This window comes from Acipenser ruthenus, chromosome 19 (assembly GCF_902713425.1).
Source record: "Acipenser ruthenus chromosome 19, fAciRut3.2 maternal haplotype, whole genome shotgun sequence".
NCBI lineage: Eukaryota > Metazoa > Chordata > Actinopteri > Acipenseriformes > Acipenseridae > Acipenser > Acipenser ruthenus.
The window spans coordinates 16,665,253-16,687,767 of record NC_081207.1 but is presented as its reverse complement, the minus strand read 5'-3'; the positions used below and the strand labels follow the sequence as shown (position 1 = coordinate 16,687,767).

General features: G+C 40.5%; 1 protein-coding gene across 2 annotated transcripts in view; it reads right to left on the bottom strand.

Moving 5' to 3' along the window:
- Nucleotides 1-4,618, bottom strand: part of LOC117424173 (cadherin-13-like) — a 581,895-nt gene extending 577,277 nt beyond the window's left edge. For both annotated transcript variants that reach the window (XM_058992546.1, XM_058992547.1), the window contains exon 1: nucleotides 4,467-4,618. In XM_058992546.1, the coding sequence (XP_058848529.1) occupies nucleotides 4,467-4,511 (45 nt within the window). In that variant the 5' untranslated portion in view covers nucleotides 4,512-4,618. The remainder of the gene's footprint in view (nucleotides 1-4,466) is intronic.
- Nucleotides 4,619-22,515: the final 17,897 nt, after the last annotated feature.

Sequence of the window (22,515 nt, the reverse complement as noted above, 5' to 3'; positions counted from 1 at the left end):
AATCCAGCCAAGCAGCTTTGATCAAGCTACAGATCTTGGAATGGTTTATCCTCAATAACCAGATCCTTTTTTAGAACAACACCTCAAAACATCTCTTCTTCACCCACTCAAATCTGTATCACTATGTCTACAAGGACTTAAAGCCATGACTTTAAAGGTCTTAAACACTGTAAATTCTATTTTTAAATGGATTCCCAGTCTTGAGCAGATGGTAAACAAACAAGAAAATTGATTAATGCATGTCTGTTACACAGCCTTGTAGTCTAAGCATGATATTTATTCATCATGTAGACATAGATGCTTAACCTCAGTGTTTATGGTTGTATTCTCCATTACATGTAACCTTTTTGCCGTTTACTTTCATTCCAAAAACCCAGAGACAAAATGGTACACAAAAAAGTTAAGCGACAGTCTAGCAACAGCAGCCTGGCAGTGAACCAAATGACTGATTCGGTTGAAGAGGCAATTAACTGACTTTTTTTATTAAAAACAAGGGAAGCACATATAACTAAAGGCTGCATTAAGCCCACGGAAGTCTCTTCATACACTTGATGCTGTCTGTAGCTGTCTCTTGCTTACACGCCAGGATTGGAAGCAATGCATTTGTATTGCCTGAGTGTCTTCCTAAGATTACTGTGATTCTTGTGGAGAAGTTATTGGATAATACTGTACATGAAAACTGCCAGAAGCAAAGCCTTCTGAAAGGAATCTAAAATGACTTCATGTGCTGTAGTGTTGTTGCTCTATTTGACACTTGAATTCATAATAAACTTTATAAATGCTTAAACCCTTTATAACCACAAACATAACCCTTTATAAATACTTTGTAAACATGCCTTTTATCTACTGGGAATCTATTGTTTCTTCTTTATCGCCTCTGAACCTGCTAGCTAAGAATAGCTTCTTGGCTTAACCTATTTAACCTTTTACAGATGACCAATTTAACTTAGGGGTAGCTTTGTTAAGGCTGAGAGCCAGTGCCATCTAGTGAAAAGATACCACTGGCTCTTACTTTTATAAAAGGCACTGTCTGATCTAGCAATACACAGCTGTGTACTAGATGGCGCTGCTCCTTACTTCTACAACAACACTCTTGCTGATCTATCCTTGGTTACATAGTATCTGAGTGATTGCAATAAGGAGCACTCTGAACGATTGCAAACATCATAAAAAGGAAAGGGGACACTGCTAAATCTCTCCATTGTGTTTTTTTCTGCTTCAGAAAAAATGGTGGGGTTATACCTTTAATTGGAGGGAGTAAATAAATAAAGAAGATACATGGGTTTAGAGCTATAGAACTAGGCTATACGTAAAGAAGATACATGGGTTTAGAGCTACTAAGCTATCTGTAAAGTTTCCAACTATCCCGATTTTGCAAGTTTTCTAAGGATAATACGACTAAACACATTTCCAACAGGAGTTTCTAGTTTCAAATTGATCAGTTGTGTGGCGCAAGGCCATACATTGCGTAAATAAAAGTTGTATTGTGATATCATTTTATAAGATAACCTTTCCAGCTGCTGTACCCTTGAGCAAGGTACTTTACCTAGATTGCTCCAGTAAAAACCCAACTGTATAAATGGGGAATTGTATGTAAAATAATGTGTTAAAAAATAATGTAATTGTAAGTAAAAATAATGTGATAACTTGTAAAAATTGTAAGTCGCCCTGGATAAGGGCGTCTGCTAAGAAATAAATAATAATAATAAAAGATAACCTTTCCAGTTCTGACAGAGTCAGACCACCAAACACCCGTCTGCATTGATCATTTGAATTCTATATGTGGGCTGTCTTTCTACTGTTCCATAACAAGTGCACAATTAACTTTTACTCAGAGTTGAAAACTTTATAAAACAGCAGAAAATGAGCAGCCCCAGGCTTCCTGGTAGGTACAGTACTAACATTATATCCAACTGTTAACACACAGGAGCTCTAAAATACACACTCTCTATGGTATTGATTTAAATAACTTCTTCACACTGCCTGAAAACATGATGTGAATGAAGTGAATGGCTATCCTGTAGTTCAAATACATGGTAATTGTGCATTAAGGTAGTACTGATAGGGTATAAGCCAAATGTGGTCAAAAGATCCCAGGCACTTAGAAGGCAAACATTGAGTATGTAGCTTCAAATGTTATTTTAATTCCTTTTCTGTTTTTTAGCTTACTATTTAATGGTGTGAGCAATCATTCTGAGGGAATTCATTCTGAGCTTGTCTGGGAAACCCTAAGTGCTGGGACTAACACGTTCTTCATTCCATTCAAAACGTGACAATGTCACTTTTTTAGCCTCATCTAGTCTCTCTGTCTATACATATTTATTATGGGATCTCACAAAAGTCACATTGTCACATGATCTGAATGAAGTGAGGAAGGCTGTTCAGTCCTGGCACTTAGGATTCTCCAGACAAGCTCAAAGCAGGTAAATGCAGATTTAGAGAAAAGGGATAACTCAACAGCAACAGAACCCAGCATTCAAAACCATTCGATAAAAGGACCTTGTTCCAATTGGGTTCTTAACGACTGAATTGAACACGTACTGTAGTTTCAATTAAAGACCTGGCTTAATCAATGCAATGATCAAGGACATGGTTTGAATATGGTCTTTGATTGGAATGTAATGAAAGAAACACCACTTATGCCGGCAGCCTTCTGATTGGCTGGGACTCCTTCTGGTTATTACATTGTTGCAGGGTTAGGGATTATAAAAAAGCAGCCTGCTGTGCTAGCAGTGGTTGAGTGTGGAGTGTTTTAGAGAGTACTTGCTGAATTGCGGTTTGCCCCTTTCATGCAAAATAAGAGAGTTGCTGCTTTGGAAGATCCCTGCTTCTACACTTCTTTCTTTTTCACTGAGTTATTACTATATTTATCTAAGATAGATAGATAGATAGATAGATAGATAGATAGATAAGCAAACACTGGAAAAAAACATGTACAAAAATCAATTTAACAGGAAAAATGTATATTGCACATTTAACATATATTTAGGGCAAAATAACTGTTCATCATGCTATCAAAACAATTAGGTGTTCTGCTTTCAAAGCATAATTTCCAGCTTCGTGTGGATTTGATTTATCCTCAATAAGACATGTAATTCTAAACATCATCAATTCATATTCAATCATGTTCATAAAACGGTATCACTGTATCTGATGACACGTTACATTCTACAATGCCCGCTCAGTGCATAGACACCGCTGATTGACAGATGCATGCAAGTGTAATGCTTTGGCATGATTTAGTTCTCTCTTAATTTGCTGTGCATGTCGTTAAAAAAAAAAAAGCGTTGCACGAAATTGTCTAGCGCTAAAGTAGGTATTGCCTTGCAGCTGTTAGTAAAAACTACTGTATTCCCAAAAATGCATATTGATTTTAACTTTACAGTACTGTATTCTTTTCCAACCCTAACTCATTCACGTCTCCCTGTCGGCAAGCACATTGAACCAACAATTTTGGTAAATGCCCTTGCATTCTACACTTGCTCACACAATTTCCTGAATAGCGATGTCTTCAAATTAGGAGAAGTTAAATCAACCGAGCAATATCCTTAATATGGAACACGTGTTTTGATATTAGTTTAATATATCAACGTCTGTTTTTAATGAAGGCAATTCATAACCTGTTGTATCCATCTTACCAGCCTCGGTTTTTAAGATGTTCAAAAGCTGCGTTTTATAAGTACCAGTAAACTGTAAACGACTGCCTAACTGTACAACACCAGTTCAAAGAAAGCATGAAGCCTACCTCAACCAGCCCAAACTAGAAGTTAAATAGTTAAGCTGTGATTGACAGCAGCAGGTGCTCGTCGTGCACGTTTGCAAAGGGCTCTGTTTCACATTTAAAGTGGGCTAGGAACAGACTTATCAAAACGATAGTTTACGGTTTATTTTTCTAAGTATAAAGCATGAATTTGAAAAAAAAGATGTTTACCATAGGACTCTCCACACATTTCGACTACAAAAATAAGCAGCCGTCTAGGCTAAACTTGAAAAATGAACATAATGTAATTTGAAACACCAGTATATCATGAATTGCATGAACGCCCCTCATACGTTATTATTTACCTACGTATAGGTACATAGGCTACTATATTTGCAGGAACTTAAAAAAAAACAACAAAAAAAAAACACCGCAGACAATATTCAATGCCATTACAAATATAGAACATTTGCAGCATAATTTATACATGTCATATACTACTAGTATGGAAATGGTCCGTGAACTCTTAAATTCGTGTACTCTCATAGGAGTAATTCTATATTTCTATGTCCCTTTTTAAAACAGATATTTGACATGCAGGTCTCATTGTAGCTAGAAAACGAATCAGTACAGTATGCGCTACTGAAACACTTTAAAATACACTACAGCCTGTGCGTATCCAAATGAAATTCATAAAAGCATATAAATGGGGCTCAATTACTACGGCGAGCAAAAATAATTATATTGTTGTTTTTTTCTTCCTTACCTGAGAGACGAGACAGGCTAGGAGAATCTGAATTTTGTGTTCCATACTTCGTTTTCTTGGTTTAATTTTATGAAAATGTGCAGGAGATTTGATCAGCTCTGTTCATATTTCCAGAGTCGAACTACTGTGAGAGTGAAGCCCCTGTCTTAGCTGCCAACTCCAAATAGAACTGCAGCCTCATCACTAAAGCATTGGATGAAGGCGAGGAGTCCACAGCCAATAGATTTACAGGGGGATTTCTTTAAATCAAGGTTGAAATAAACACGACAGCCAACACATATAAAAAAAAAAGAAAAAAAGAACCATATGACACTTTCAGTAGAATCTTCCTGTCTAAAGAAAACTACAGGTGCAGTTTTTTTTTTTAAATATCCTGAGTAGGTATTTGCTTTTCTGATTATTATTATTATTATTATTATTATTATTATTATTATTATTATTATTATTATTATTATTATTATTGTTGTTGTTGTTGTTGTTGTTGTTGTTAAAAACAGTAACATAGATGGACATGCATTTAAACAAAGAATATTGGTTCTAATTACACAGATACATTTTTTTCTACCCAACTTTTCAAAACAATTTGATGATTTTGACATGTTGTGTCTTATCCTGTTTTAAGCCCTGTGTTCCACTCAACCTGCCCTGAGAATTACCTGTATGCACCTCATTCTCGTGGAAAAACAGCTTGAGGCATGATCAGGGTGGAATAGCCAGTGTGTCCGTGAGTGATTCAGTGTTATTGACAGAAATTCATAACAATGGCATTGGGTGCATGTTTTCTATGGTCACTCTTATCAATTCGTGTCCATGCACACACTTTGAGTGGCTAGTACCACCTTATTCTATTTGTTTTGCTTTAGTGTCATTCCAATTATCTGGGGTGGTGTTTCCACCATGTTGATAATACATAGGTCACTTGCGATGGATAAAAACATGTGTAACTCGTGCCCAGTGGTGAGAGTGTGTCTGAAGGTGAAAAAAAAATGCCCATTTGTCTAATTGTTAAGCTTATTTCAAGGGCTTTCCTACAACAAAAATAATTAATCGATAAGTCAATGATGTAAGGGCTTGAGCTGGTATGAACCTATAACTTGATTATGTTATAATAATGGCTTCTATTAATACTACAGTAATTCAATTGTGCAGTTCAAGATCTGTAGTGAGAGCTCTGGGACAAGATGTGGCACTCCAGGATTGTACCTGTGGCTGGACCAAGGTGACAACGGTCAGGGGTCTGAAGAATCATCAAGGGAGAAAGAGATGCTTGAGGGAGAAGGGATGGGGCCTTGCATCGATCAGTATTTCTAACAAAGCCGATTGAGTCAGGAGAGTGAAATCCAGTGACAGGATGCACACCACAGTCCGCAGGATATCAGCACCCCTATTATAGACAAGAGTAATTCCAATAGGAGAATAGCTAGTGATGAAACCAACGATCCTTGTGAGCCTAGTCAGATGAACCAGCCTAGGAGAGAAAGCAAACTTAATTATTATTATTTAGTCATTTAGCAGATGCTATTATCCAGCGCGACTTACAGAGACAAGGGGGTGAATTATGCATAAACAACTGCTGCTGCTGCAGAGTCACGTACAATAGGCCCTCGGTTTTACATTCCATCCGAAGGATGGAGCACAAGGAGGTTAAGTGACTTGCTCAGTGTCATACATAGTGAGTCAGTGGCTGAACTGGGGTTGAACTGGGAACCTCCTAGTAACAAGCCCTTTTCTTTAACCAATGGAACACCAAGCCTCCTTAAACCAAGGTTTACCAAGAGCCTCTGAGAAAATGGCTTAGCACAGAGCTGACATGGATCTCTGCTTCTGTTTCAAGTTAAGTGCAACAGTACAAAGGAAGCTGGATAGTTTTGGGATACCATCTCTGCATATGGGTGCGAGAGGTTTGGAGTAGAAGAAAGCAACAAATAACTTTGATTCCAGGAAAGTCTAGATGGCAGCTCGAGATTGAACACCTGGTTAGAGAAAGGAGGCAACTGAGGAAGTAGTGGAGCAGGGCTGAAGAAAGTCAAAAAGAGGCCCTCAATCTTTTCCAAAATGATATAAAACATAATTTTGCGAAATTGCACAAAGCGGAGTGCCTACTAAAGATCCGTTATAGGTTTGTGAAGAACTTGTTCTCCAGCAAAAAGAATAGTATACTTACTGTAACTAAGCCAGAGTTGGAGAGATATCTTGATGGGACACACACTGATCCACCGATTCCCTCTGATATTCCACCTATTAATCCACCAGAATATTCCCTGTTAAATGTGGAAGGTAAGATATTCTTCAGAATTGTGCCACAAAGGTTGTCAACTTATCTATTGGTCCCGCATAATCAACACCTCCATACAGAAAGCTGGTATCCTAGGCTTTCCCGGATGTTTGGAACATGTCAGTGTGATCTGGCAACAGATTCAGTCTGCAAAAAGGAGAAGAAGGAGCTCCATGTAATATTCCTGGATTTAGCTAATGCATATGGGTCAGTGCCACATAAGGTCCATTGCGTTCTTCAGTGTACCCAGTACTATAACAGGGTTAGTGAAAGCCTACTTCGGGGACTTGCAGTTCTGTTTTTCAGCTGCAGAGTTTACCACTACTTGGTAGTTTCTCGAAGTCAGAATTATGGCAGGTTGCACCATTTCTCCACTGTCCTTCACCATAACAATGAAAGTCATTATTAGGGCCTCGAAACGGGTAGTAAGAGAATGGCTGGCTTCTGGCGTGCAGCTGCCACCACTTAGAGCAGGGCTTCTCAAACTTGGTCCTGGGGACCCCCTGTGTCTGCTGGTTTTCATTCCAACTGAGCTCTCAATTACTTAACTATACCCTTAATTGAACTGATAATTTGCTTAATTAGACATTTTTTACTTGTTTTCAGCTCTTAAAGTTGCAGTTCAAGTTACTTATCAAATGTTATAGCTAACTTGAAATATGCAACTGTCCAAGAGCTGAAAACAAGTAAAAACGTCTAATTAACCAAATTGTCGGTTCAATTAAGGGTCTAGTTAAGTAATTGAGAGCTTGGTTGGAATGAAAACCAGCAGCCACAGGGGGTCCCCAGGACCAAGTTTGAGAAGCCCTGACTTAGAGCATACATGGATGACATGAACACCATGACTACAATGGTAGCCTGCACTTGGCAAACTAGTTCAAGCCTCCAAGTCGAGGTACATCTCCATCATCAAAGGCATAGTAGTGGATATTGTATATTGATGGTAAGGTAATTCCAACAGTGTCAAAAAGCATGTAAAGTGTCTTGGGAGGTGGTACGATGGGGGTTTAAAGGACACGGTCTGAGTAGAGGATGTGAGACATGAGGCAGTGGAAGCGCTGAAGAGCATCAACAGTTGTGCACTACTGGGCAAGCTTATAGTCTGGTGCTAACAGCAGAGATGGAGAGTCCCGGTTTATTCAGTAGAGGTGGGTTGTCTGGATTTGTCACTCGATCCATGACCCGGCTTCTAAGAGATACTGGATTAAGGCGACAGGAGTTGCGGCGTATAGTGAAGGCTCTATCCGTGGAGGCAGAGAGAAGTAGCAACTGGCTCTGGTTGAGTGGGAAAGAGACCAATTAGGACCTCAAAAGATAGGTGATGCAACCAGGTGGCTGCCTTGCTGAGGCGCTAGGGAGGCCGCACTTTGGTTGATCCCTGGAACCAGCATTGCCTTTGTTGTGTGTGCTAATGTAACAGGGAAGCAGCAAATAGGCTGATCCCTGGAGCCAGGATTACAGTTCAGCCATCAACAACGGGCCATTAGGAAATCTACATTACCTGGTGGAGGAAAAGCACTGAAGGCTCATATGTTACAGCGAAGCTACATCTTGTTTGGTCCCTATGATGGGGTACGCCTGCCCCTATGTTTATTTGTATTTGTATTTGTATTTTTTATTTTCGCGTGGTGAGACGCAAATGCGTTCTTTCTTTATTAAATAAATAAAACAAAACAAACACAATCAAAATGGCAAGGTGGCCAAAATAAACAAACCAACAAATATTGTGCTGGTCTAAATCCAGCACTAGTAGGAGTTGTTGTAAGTTCCTTCTTCTTCGCTATTCTTTTTATACATGTGGCTGTCCTGAAATTGGCAAACAATTAACCAATTTGAAGACGACCACATTCTGCACATATTATTTTTGGCAGGGAAGATAATTGTCTGCTTCCCTGCCAACCCAAAACCACACCAACAATCATACAAAATAATAACATGTTATTATTAAATAATAACAATAATAATAATACAAAAATACAAATAAACATAGGGGTGAGTGTACCCTGTGACAGTCCCCAACACTGCTATCTCATTTTATAAGGGTGAAAGCCGACTCCAATATTAGCATTAAATATTATTATAATATATTAGTGAAATTATTATGTAATATAATATTAGTGAAAGCCAACTCCAATATTAGCATGAAGTAAATAACAGCTACTCTCATATAATAAAAATGTGCTGGTAGTTGACTTCATTTTGATATTTAAGGGTGGCTGCATGGTAAATAACCCTACTGTACATCAAGGCCATTAAAAATAAAATGGAAACTACAAGCTAAAACATGTTCAGTTTACCATGACATAATGTAGTAGCCATGATTCTACACATAATTCCCCCAGGACGTCCTGAAAAGCAAATAGTTAGTACATCTAAGGGACTTTTTCGACCTGAAAAAAGAAACAAGGACCAGGGGTCACAAATGGAGATGAGATAAAGAGGCATTCAGAACAGAAAATAGGAGGCACTTTTTTACACAGAGAATTGTGGGTGTCTGGAACCAACTCCACAGTAATGTTGTTGAAGCTGACACCCTGGGATCCTTCAAGAAGCTGCTTGATGAGATTCTGGGATCAATAAACTACTAACAATCAAACGAGCAAGATGAGCCGAATGGCCTCCTCTCGTTTGTAAACTTTCTTATGTTCTTATTTTCTCATCTTTTTAAGATGATTTTCCCAGACAAATACATTTTAGTTTTAGTAGTTGTAGCTAACAAATTACTTTCATAAATCTTCTGTGCACTTCCACCCACTAAATACTGTATGGGTTTCTAATGTCCAGTTTTGGAAGGAAGATGATATCACAAACATGTATTTTCACTTTAAAACATTACTGGTACTACACTAGGTAAAATACATTTCTCAGTTTGCTTGCCTTTCCAGTAAATCTGTCACACTAGCACTTACAAGGTCATTTAACCTCACTATTGTCTTTGTGTTCAAGCATCTTACTGGCTTTAATCACTCTGAAAACCAGTTGCTTGTTTACTGACAGGGAAGAAGCCCCTTCAAGTGGTGTAGTTTTCTTTCAAAACTATACAGTTGATAGTGAATTCACGTGCATGGCGTGGATAACGTACAGCATTATTTTGTCAGTTACAGTAACTTTAATGGCTGCCATGTTGCTGAATGCATTAGTCTTATAGCTAAAAACATTAGTTGTCAAAGTTGTATATATGACTGGAAGAAAAATGCACTGAGAAATTGCTTTGACATCCTAAAGAATAGCTTTGCCAAGACAAGTTAGAACTGAGTGTAAGGTGCATTTATCACAAGAGCAAGAGAAAATCACATCTCTATCTATAAAATACTGCCTTAATAAACTTGGTGAGAAATGAAATGTAATGTACCTTCCGGGAGAAAAAAAAAAAAAAGCTTTTAAAACTGCCATCAGCTACTGTACTAAATAATGAAATGCTACAGAGTCTGGATTCAGCACTGCTTGTGTAAACTGCCAAGTTTATGTAATTTAGTATTATAGACCCAAAAGTCTAAGCAATGTTTAAATGCGCATGTGCAAAACTTTTTTCAGATTTTTAAAGCCAGTTTAGGTAGCTTTAAATTTAAATTTAATATATTTATTTTTACCATCTCCATACTTTTTTTATTTTATATCTGCATCATTCTTTATTTTTTTTACATTTCATGGGGCGTCTGCAAAGGTGGAAGGGAATGGAGTGCTTGTGCGCCTTGGGGGACAGAGTGTTAGTGACAAAGTCGAACAGACAGGACAGGTCCCCTACTGCTTGGAGGTCCGCTAGCTGCTTGAGCGGTTGTGGAGACTTGGGGACAAGTGGTTTCCACTATGGTTGGACACCGAAAACATGGGATAGAGGAAATCCCCCCCCCCCCCCCCCCCCTCGGTGGAGGACCCACCCAAGCAGCTTGCCGTGGGACCTGGAGGAAAAGGGGAAGAGGGTTAGGATAAGAGAAAGGTATATAGATTAGAACCTCACTGAGGCTAAAGCGCACAAGCTGCAAAACAACAGGTGTGGCCGGGGGTCCCCTCTGACCTACGAGGAACCTGGGCGGCATGGCCAGGCCCGGGCAGGGGAGTGAGACTCACTTCTCCCCCAGAGGGTGCCCTGTGTGGACAATGCAATGAAGGAAGAAGAAGCAGAGGAGGGAGGAGGAGGACAAAACACAAAATGAAAGACAAGAGCAGGAAGTAGTGCACAGCTTAAATAGAGAAGAGAGAGATTGGCAGATGGGTCAGACATTGGAAGCAGCTCGGGTGACAGAGAGCAGGCTGAGTCCTCCCACAGGTGAGTGCCTTCTACGGCACCCCCCGAACTACGCCATAAAGGCTATATTTCACAGGGCGCCTGCAAAGGTGGAAGGGAATGGAGTGCTTGTGGGACTTGGGCGACAGAGTGTTAGTGACAAAGCTGAACAGACAGGACAGGTCCCCTACTGCTTGGAGGTCTGCTAGCTACTTGAGTGGTTGAGGAGAGTAGGAGACAAATGAGAAAACATGGATAGAGGAAATCCCCCCACCCCCCTTGGTGGAGGACCCGTCCCAGCAGCTTGTCTGGTGGTAGGGAGACCCGGCTACCCCAGGGGGACAGAAAGGTACCTGGGCCTGGAAAAGGAAAGATCTAGACAAGTCCCGTCCGTAGAACCGACCTCCATCAGACGTGAGCCCCAAAGTGAGGGCCGGGCACCCGCTGGATGCCTGTGGGACCTGGAGGAAAAGGAGAAGAGGGTTAGGATAAGAGAAAAGCATATATATTAGAGCCTTGATGAGGATAAAGCACATGAGCTGCGAAAGAACAGGTGTGGCCGGGGTCCCCTCTGACCTACGAGGAACCTGGGCGGCGAAGGATGGACCCTCGGCTCCCCGGCTCCCCGCACCCGTGGGACAGGAAAAAGAAAAGACTGCATGCCGTACACATAAACGGAAGCTGGAAAACAGAGGGACATGGAGAGGTTAGTAGGGCCAGGATATGGATTGGAGGCCATCCGCGCTATGGAGAGGAAACCACTCCCTAGAGGAAGGAAACCTGGCGGAGAGGGTGCCCCCAATCCGGGCATGCTAACCAAGGATTGTTGGGAAGCTGCAATGTCCAGTGAAGAAGTTCTGAGGTAGGTCTCTATGGCAGAAGAAGACCAATGACCCAGGGATTTAATGGTGTGTTGATTAACCCCTGCTCGTGCAGCTGAGGTGGCAGCTCCAATCCAGAAGTAATGAGGAGAATAGGACTGAGAAGGAAGGATGGCTAATGACAGGAGGGAGGAGAGGTGGGAAGATAACCAGTGTCTGGAGATAATAGCCCTTGAGTGGTCCGAGAAGAGAGGATCTGAGGGAAGAAGAGAACTCTTGGCAGAGAGGTATCTGGTTAAAGCTGAGCTGGGGCAGAGAGAGGAGTGAATCTTTGATAGCTGGATGAACTGACCTCTATGGAGTTGATCCGTCTTGGAGGACCTCAGGAGAAGAACAAAGTGACCACCGGGTAGCTGGAATAGGTCAGAGCGTCGCAAGCCAAACGCTGGAAAGCTGTTTGGAGAAGGAACAAATAACTCCAAACAGCCGAGGAAGCCGAAGAAAGCACATAGACACAGTACATCCATGGTGAGGTCATCCGACAGATTGAAGCAGCCGTTCCTGAGCATGGAGCTCAGAAGTCGAAGGACGTCTGAGTGATAGCCTGGAAGGAGCCACTGCCGGGAAAGCTCTTTCCATGCCGTGAAGAGTCAGGTGGATAGCCGGGACGGACAGGAGCTGTAGTGCAGGGATGGACAGAACTGATGTTGCATGCTGGAGATGTAGGATCTGATAGATGAAGGGAGAAGGTTCAAGGAGACCCGCAGGTAGGTAGTGAATGCAAGGAAGTAGTCCAGGTTGAAGACTGAATATGAGATCTGGTTCTGGGTGCAGAATAGGAAGAATGTTGACCAGGTTGTGGAGTAAGCGGACCGGGTGAAAGGAGCTAAAGTCTCAGACATGAACTGTCATGCTGTGGGGAGGAGACCGGAGAGGCTAGGGTTCAGACGAGCATCAGGTCCTTGAAGGGGTGGACTGGGAAGAAGAGAGTCTGCAATGGGAACCAGGCTCCTGAACTTGAGGAACAATTGCTCCTTTAATGCGGCTAATGTCACTTCTAAGCGCTGCTCCTCAGAGTAGCTATCCAGCATTCCTCCTCTCTCTGGGATGACAATGAAGATATCTCTTGGTCCATTTCCAAAGCTTCTTGCACCATGTATGACTATAGCTCATGCAATCCACCGAGAGCTGCCTGTAGCCTTTCCCCGACCCTGCAGCGGTCAACCCCTGCTGTCGCGTGTAACAGTGCGGATCCGGAGCTTATCTTTCTGTTCTGCATGTCTGACGGAGACCTTGGAACATGACTTTTTTGAGGAGGAGGAGGAGGAGGACGGAGGGGCGGATGCAGAAAAACTGCAGTGGCAGTTGATGTTCCTGCTGAAGCGACTTGGTGATCTAACCTGAAGATGTGCTGCTGGAACTTCATTCGTTGATTGTTTCAGTGTTGCAGCAAGGTGTACCACATTTTGGTGTCTAGAGAGATGAGATGCCGACCATCCTGTGTGTTAGTTAATACAGGATTGATCAGCGGTTTGCTACTACATGTCTGCTTGGAATGGAAAAGGTGAACTCACATTCAGAGATTTGGGTTTCACAACTCCTGTCATTCTCCTAATAGTGCAACTCTTTAACTCATAATCAAAACAGATTTCCAGTCTCGTACCATGTCTCTCACCATGTATTAATGCTTGTAGTATTTGAGAGGATGAGCGGACATATTAGATGGGATTAGCATTAGCCTTGACTGCGGAAATGGCTGCCACAATCCAAGTATTGGAGGAAAGCTGGAGCGTTGGAGTTCTGGAGGAGGGTTATTTTATGTGAGAATCTAGGTTTTTGCATATGAATGGGACAGAGGGAGATTACGAAGGGGGCCAACCAAGGCTTTTAAAGTAGGGTGAGTCTGTGACTACAGGGCGGTGCAGAGCTTTTGTGGGTCTATGACCGCGGAGCGTGTGTAAAACTTGGGTTTCTTTTATTACTTGCTTTTGGATCAATGGGGAGAGGGCGTGACGTCGGATGGCGGCTGCTGATTGGGATCCTGAAGCAGATGCTGTAACCAGGTTGTACTCTGAAATGCTGATGGAATGCTGGGCTGGTGTAAGCAATGGAGCAGCTGAAACAGAAGATGTAATGAAGGAGGGGGCGGAGATAGGCACATGAGAGGTTGAAGGAGGAACTGCAATGATGCTGGAGAAAATAAAATGAAATGAGCTTGGAAAAATAGCTTTGAAAATATATTTAGTTCAGTAGCAGTGAAAACTGGAAGTGTGCAGAATGGGAAAGTCCAGTAAAAGCAGTGTGAAGCCTGCTTCCAAAAATAAATAAATACATAAATAAATAAACCTGACAGAAACAACAACTCAGCCATTTCTAAGTATTTGCCACCAGTCTAAATTAGAACTGCACTTGAAAATGTTCCTTTTCAGAAAAATAAAATTTTACAAAGTTGCCGCTGGTTCCACGTCGTCCCAGGAGGGGCAGTAGGGAGCCAGTGGTCTTGTACTACCGCTGAGATCCAAGAATGGCAGCACTGGAGCGGTGCTGCTTGTTTCAATTCTTGGATTTACAAATACTTACCTGGGAGTGTCAGCTCAGCATTGGAAACCTGGAAAAGAAAAATAAGACAATCAGGAGAACAGCCAAACACAGAGCTCATTAAAATTCCGGGACAGTGTTTTAAATACTCACCTTGTCGTTCCATGCCAGGAGGTTTAAGTGGATGGTGGGTGGAGCTCTGCAACCATTCAGGATTTTATAAAACAAGGAACTTTTGTGTTATCATTATCATTATTATTTGATGAATATTAAGTTGGGTTTAACCCTTAAACTTCGGTACAGGTTTGTGTTTGTCTTTGATTCCTCTTTCCCCACAGGAAAGAAATTGTGTGTGTTCCTGTTGTCCTGCCTGTCATTCATCTGGAGTCTACTTGTCAGTCAGTTCTTCTACATCCTTTGAATGCTTCTCAATATAATTACTAAGTGAGTGGAGCCGCAACGAACTTTGTGTCACAACAGATATATCATGAAACGGAAACAATGTAAATAAGTATCAAAAGAATTTAACACTAGATCCGCCGGATTTTTGAACTACCTAAAACCGCCATGTGGGTCATTGTGACCCATTCATTTTTAAACTGCTTCGATATGAAAATGAAAGACAAACTATTGGATACAACTGAAAACATTTGCATTTCAGAAACACTGTATTTAAATGGAAAATTAAACATAAAGGCTTTATTTTTAAAATGAGCGCATATACAGCACAATTACAAACAGTTAAAAAATATAATAAAATATACATTTCAAAAGAAACGGATATGTACACATACCCGTGTACAGGCGTAAACGGGTACATGTACACACAAAACTATAAAACCAACATCATTGTTTCTAATGCTACATAAAAAGAAAATATAACACTACTTCCGGTATGACGGCTGCATTGTACTCTATGGAGGAGCATACACGTCTGCCAGCTGACTGTGCCTGCATCCAGGAGCTGTATTGTAAACACAGACGCAGTTCCATTGAACACTGTTGTGTAAACTGGTACATACAAACCTGTAAAACCAACATGTTTTTTCTAATAGTAATATAAAAAAAGAATATATAACATACATTTCATATTAGGCACATAAGTTGTTATCCTACCTGTCATTTCAGTTTGCTGTATGCATCTGAGTGCAGCTTGCCGTATTCCAATCAAAATGACTACTTTCAAGATTAAATATTTCTTTTTGATATATTCCCAGTTGCATTTGTGGAACAAAATGAAGGATTGTTGTCTCCAGGTACATTGAAAAATAAGCAAATAGGCTTTCACTGAGTTTGCATCTTGACAAATCCACAATCATAGCAATCTCTGTCTCGTAGTCAGTCTACAAACAAAGAAAGGATTGAAATAAAAAAACATGTGTTCTAGGAGGAGGATGTGTGTCTTGTTTGCTGCATTTACAAAAAAAATAGAATATCTTATGTTATATTTTAAAAAAAAGATTTAAAGTATTGTAATGCATGGGTCACATTGACCCACGTGGCAGTTCCAGGTAGAACTGTTTATAACTTTATCATTTTTGCGATTCTGGCTATCAAACACCATCTGGATATTTAATTTGTATATTTAGGAAAAGTCAAAAACGGATATACACATACGATTTACAATGGAAGAGTAATTAAAATTTTAAATCCAAAATGGGCCAAATGGCGCATGGCGGTTCTAGTATTAAAATAAATGGGGTTATGCTGCCGTCATAACGAAGCGCCTATACACAACTGAAGCTATGCATTTATACACATACTATAATCGAAATGACATGAATAAATAAACATTTGAACAGAATGGGGTTCATTTACAATAGTTTACAAAGTCTAAGTGCTGGCACAAATACAGATCCTTTTCAAAATATGCAGTGCACACACCGCAGACTGTCTTTGCACATTTGGTTCTGGCACCAAATGCTCCACGGGCATATACTAGTGCAATGAAAGCGTCTAATTCCTCCAAGGGCATTAATCAGGGATCATCTTGTAGTTGTCGTGGGCTTCTGCTTCAGTGCAACGTTGTATGTGGTGAAGTATATCCATGTCAATCAATAGGCGAAAAGCACTCAATGTGCTGTCATCAATGTTGTGTTTTGCATATGCTGTGGGCCCTGGAATTTCTCTCAAAATATTATGTTCACTCCTTCCACCTGCAAGATTTATAGTGTTCCAAAAAGTGCCATCATTACCAGCCTCTTGAGTGCCAGGTTGTGCTGGTGCTACTGCTGGAGAAGCGGCTGCCTCAGGTGAAGTAGTGGCTGGATCAGGTGCAGAGGCTGATGCAGGTGAAGTGGCTGGCATCCTTGCAGGGGCTGCCACAGGATTGTTTCTTCTCCCACAGGATCTCCTCTGCCCTCGGTGTCACTGCTGCTGGAAGATTCATCTTAGCAAACCCAGTCTGCTTCAGAGCCAGATTCGACATTGTTCATCTCTGCTGCATCAGAATCATTGTTTGGTAAAATGTGCAGTAATTCTAAACACTGCTTTGCTGTCCTACATCTCTGCGATCCATTTTCAATGTGTATTGGGGTAACAATGAATTTCTTAGAAAAACGAGTGACTTATAGTAACCAGAGTGCAGACAGACAGCCTGGCGCTGTGCGCTAACAAGGCTGATTGCTGGTCTATCAGGAGGCTCATTGAAACAAGAGAAATGTCAGAAGACTGCTCACTTGAGGTATGCAGACTGATATAATCAAACGTCAATACATGGCGGCAAGTCCCGACTGATAAATACAAATAATACTGCAACATTTAATTGTTAGAATATGTTTTATATGTATCGGTCAACTTGACCGCTCCTGGTCGGAATAGGTATGACATTATTTTATCTCCCTAATTTTTGCAGCTACGCTTAACCCTTTGAGGTCCTATGTCAGACCAGGTCCGACATTACAATTTTCCCTTTCCAGTCCGATCCGACATCATCAAAAAGACGTAAAGCGTAGTATGTAGTCATTTTTTCTCCGGAAAAAGAGCCGAGAAAACCATTCAATGGCCGAGTGAGACCGATAGAAGAGAATCCGAGAGAAGCCGAAAAAAAGAAAAAAGGGGTGGATCTGAGCAATACACATAGCCCCGGCACCACAGAGATAACACGGCCATAAACAAACAAGATAGATGCTTCCGCATCCAGCACTCAAAGAATATCACTGACATTTGCAGAGCTTTTTGAGATGTTACAGTAATAAAATAATGACTTGGATAGAATTATTGAGGAGTTTGGTGATAAAACAAGTGATCGGGAGTTGATTTATCAGTATGCACGACTATGAAGAGGTATGTGAAGAATGCAGCGAACAAGGGGTGGGGCGGGAGATGCAGTACTGAGTGTCCTGTTGATATGCAGTGCCTTTTAAACCTGTTTTACTGTGAAAAAATACTTTTAAACAGTGCATCTAAAATAAACTGCATGTATGAAAATAAATTGGACCTGACGCGCCTGAGATGCGCTGAATAAATGGACCGCTAAGGGTTAAACACACGCACTGCAATTTAAATTCCAAAAATTCCAAATGACCGCCTTGGTCGTTCTAGTGTTAGCTTCCATAAAGACACTTGAGTTGATCTAGCCGGTGTTACATATCACAGGCAACTTGAATTAAGAGCACCTCCCACACTTTGGGTGGCCAGACGTCCCAATAAAATCAGGATCATCCCGATATTAGGGGCTTTGTCCTGCATCCCAATCGAGGCACTGTCGCCATTTGTCCCAATTTTTAGAATAAACGCTGAAAAACCTGGCAGAAAATGTGAAATTTTCATTTTGTCGTTAGGAAATTCCATATATGTGGCTGCTGTACTGTCTCGCGGTGCAAAAGCATACTCTACTAGTTTAGGGCATGTTGTGAGTGAGTTGTTTGCATCTATTCGGCCATCCAATCACATTAACCTGCAGTCATATGATGCGGGATGCGTCATGTGTTTTTTGTGCATGCATCTGTGCATCCGGGGCCCGCGTGTGTGTATACGTATGCTTCAGCACGGTCTTACTGGTGAAGTGTCATGATGGCTGGTGTTGTTGATTAACTAAAAAGCAAAAAAAGAAGTGCCGAATGGAGTGAGAAAAAACACCTGGCTTCAATCATATGACTGTGTTACAAAGGCATTTTGTAAATTGTGTAATAAAGAATACAGCATCAGTCATGGCGGCGAGTTGGATATAAAATTATTATTATTATTATTATTATTATTATTATTATTATTATTATTATTATTATTATTATTATTTATTAGCAGATGTCCTTATCCAGGGCAACTTATAAGTTGTTACAAAATATCACAATACAAAGTATCACATTGCAAAATATCATATTGCAGATAAGAACAGTTATAAAATACATAAAGTCAGTACATATGAGCAAATGCAAATAAGAGAAAATAAAAAATGCAGTAAATAATTACATTTGAGAGCGATTTCGACTAATAGCAGTTACACAAATAGTAAACATGTGCTTATAGAGTGAAGTCCATTCAGAGCAAGTAGTAAATACAATACATGGATAAGAACGATTTCAAATAAGAACAATTACAAAAAATGTGAATACGGTTACCATTAGTGCCATACAGTCCGTATAGTGGAGAGTTGTGAGGTTTACAGATGCTGTCTGAACAGGTGTGTCTTGAGGAGGCGCCAGGAGGTGGTCAGGGACTGAGCAACATGTGCAAAACTGCCAAACTGCAAAACAGAATACCCTCGTCTCAAACGTTTTCAGTACGCTGGATACCCAAGTTGTTGCTACAGAGCTTACCCAAGTGTATCACACAGTACTGCACCAATATTCCTATCGGTCTGTGAAGGTTGCACGAGGAATCAAAGCAATATTGCTCTGGTGAGGTGCGAAACGCAAGTTTCAGCAAGGAGTTCTACAGTTATGTCATCGGCATTAAGGATGTTATGCACATGGCCAAGTCATCCAAGAAGTACCAGACCGCTGGTGCTGACAATTAGAGGGCATACAATCTATGGTACATGGTATGTGCACGCTTTATTTTTTATTTTATTTTATTTTATAAACAAACATATATTATAACCCTAACACTAACACCCCCCCAAATGAAAATGTCCCGATGTTTCTCTTTTGCTATCTGGTCAACCTACCTGCACTTGAAAGTGTGAATCATTGCAATAAGAACCAATCAGGGTGATTCTAAACAATGTTTAAACCTAGAAAATGTCTGTAAACAATTAATCACTTAACAGTCTTAAAATAAAACATGTGATTAAATAAAAGAATCTCATAAATAGGGCCAGTATGAAAAGGCACATTTGATTTCCTTGAGGGAAAAATCAAACCCCTTGAGGACCCCTCAGAGCGGCGATATTTATATCCCCCACTATGTAGATCCTTAAAATAGACCTGACTGTATCTTACTTTGCTGTATGGCTATGGAACATTGTTTCTGTAATTTACGTGTCATTATCCACTGAGAGTGGTAGATTATAGATTCAAGTTGGAGACCCAGCTTATTTGGTACCAAATTAGATTCAACTTGGTATTTATTGCTTCTTGTCTCTAATGAGCTAGAACATTGATAATGTCTTCACAGACAGGGCTGGATCAAAATACAGAGGTGGGACAGAGCCCAGCCTCAAGCTCATCTGATAGAGTAGGTCAACAAACACAGGACTCTGTCCAATTCATGTAATTGGTCTGATCTCATTAACATCATGGTCAAATTAAAGAACAACTTGGTATGGATATATCATTGTTTGTAGTTAATGTGTATCCATTGCATACTCTGTGCACCTCATGCAATGCAATAAAGATGACTGTTTTAAGTGATGAAGAGAATGTGAGGGAGCTCCTTCTAATGGCTGATGAGTTATTAACACTGACATAAGCATAACACACATACTTACCTCTCGACTAGAGAGCTTGCTTTGAATGATGAGGTCAGCTGTTATTGTCCAGCCCTTGCCTCTCTGTTCAATTCAGTGGGCTGAGATGCCAAGTCATTACAGACTCCTGACCCCTGTGATTGAAACAGATCTCATTCAAAAAGCTATAGCATGTTTGCTGGCTTTCCAGACATGTGATTCTCTCTAAAAAGTTCTGGATCTTGGGGGATTGCGAGTGGTCGCAGTGACGAGACATATGTTGCAATTCCTCGATCATGGCTTAGTTGACGCACACTCATGTTTATGCTCAAGGACAAGCTATGATAGGAGAATATACTGGATGTCCTCCTTGTGGCTGATGAGTTAATAATACTGACATCAGCATACAACACTTATCTTATGACTAGAGAGCTTGTTCTTTAGTTAAGGCGTTTGTCTTTCTTTGAACTGTGAGGTTAGAGGTTCACGTCCGGCCCTTGTCTCTCCATTCAGTTGAATGGGTTAAGATGCCAAGACATTACAATAACATGTACGTTTGTGTACTGCATACAACAAAGGGTTAAGGTTTCCTGGTCAAGGTCCAATTTTCTGCCTCAGTATTTAGTGACAAGACCTGCTATAAGGATAATTTGCAGCTTCTGTTTTGGGCTCGCAGGCTTGCTGTATTATACAGTCCCCATTCCCAGAACCAGTAAGGGGACACAGCTGTGGTACATTAAGTCATCTCCCCAGAGGGAAAGCGATGTGGCAACTGCGGATTGGAGGAGAAACGGCTGCACTCGCTAACCAAGGGGGCGTGACTGAAGGTACAAAAAGTGGATGTGGCTAGGTGATCAAAAGGACGAGCGAAATATAACTGTGAGTGTTTTGTTTGTTTGTATCATCTAATTGTACTGTTTGTTATTTATTAGACGGCTAGCACGATCCGGAGCTGTCGCTTAAGGCCAGCACAAACCCGGACACTGCACCATTGTTCGCTGATTAAAATTGTATTTCACCTCGAGCACTACTGCACTCACTCTGGACTTGTGACCGTATCTGTGTTTTGTGTGTGTGTTTAACTGTGTCTATTACTTTGGGACTGCAACCCATTGTTTATTGAACTGTGCAATATGTTGTGTATTGCCAGCTCTCCATTTCTTTACTGTTGTCATTGCACTGCAAACCACTTTGCCACAGCTCTCCACAGGTAAGGATCATTGGTATTGACTGGGCTCATTTACCAATCCAGATGAAACAAGGGAAGAAATAGCTGTTTAGATGTGTGTTGATTGCTGTTCTCCACAGAGTCTAAGAAAAGCAGCAATCATCACAAACCCAAGAAGCTGTTTTGTCACTTGTTTCACTTGTAATGGTAAGTTAGCCCAATCAACACCAAATAACCCTTAGTGATTGTTTGCGTCTTATTTCTGTGGAGAGCTCGAACCGAATAATTGAATAATCGGTTCATGCAGGACCCATGTTGAGGTTCAATTACAGAACTAGGACTGAGCCCGAACCTGAAATTTGTATTAACAGTTGTTATGAATACTACCTTATTGAAATATTCTGATAGTGTCCAGATTTGTCATCCATATCTTCAAAAACACTTAGCCTTTCAGAAATCCTCATTGAGTAAAGAATGTATAGTATATATTTAAATATCTGCAAACATAATTTAATTATCTTTTTCCTATCCACAGTAAACTTTTAGCTTCATGTATGATTGACTTTGTTAGAAATCCATCCCACACAAACAAATACAAACACACATACACACACCAAAGAAAACGCAGTCACAGAAAGGCCTCAATTTTGCATTAATTTAATTTGAAGACAATTTAATTTTCTCACTACGCATCATTGCTCAAATCCATTTTGAATGTCAAAAGAGAAAACGTTCTGTAAATGAAAAAAAATTAAATACAATGGTATTTTGAAGCCTTTGCCATATATTTGACATCTGTTTTTCTTGATGTTGCTGGGAATTTCTGCCTGCTTGTCTTTTACAGTTAAAAGGCACATCATTTCAAGTGCAAGTCTGTAATTAAAATTAACGAGAAAAACTAATTTACAATTTCTCTGTTAGTGCCTGTTTTTCTGTTGATATGTATGTATGCTCTTTTGATGCCACTGTCAAGGTGAGAGATCATTATGCTTGGAGGTAGGGCTCCTAATTTAGCTTTCATGGAACTGGTGATCATTTACAAGGTCAGAAAAACTTGCTGTTTTAATAAAGAAAACTAACTGGAAAAGTACATCTTACAACCTGCCCTTAAAGAACTAAAAGCTCATAAATTATATTTTTTCTTTTTGTTATTCTTGAATGCAGTGCTATTTGCTATGCTTGTGAGGAACTGTTC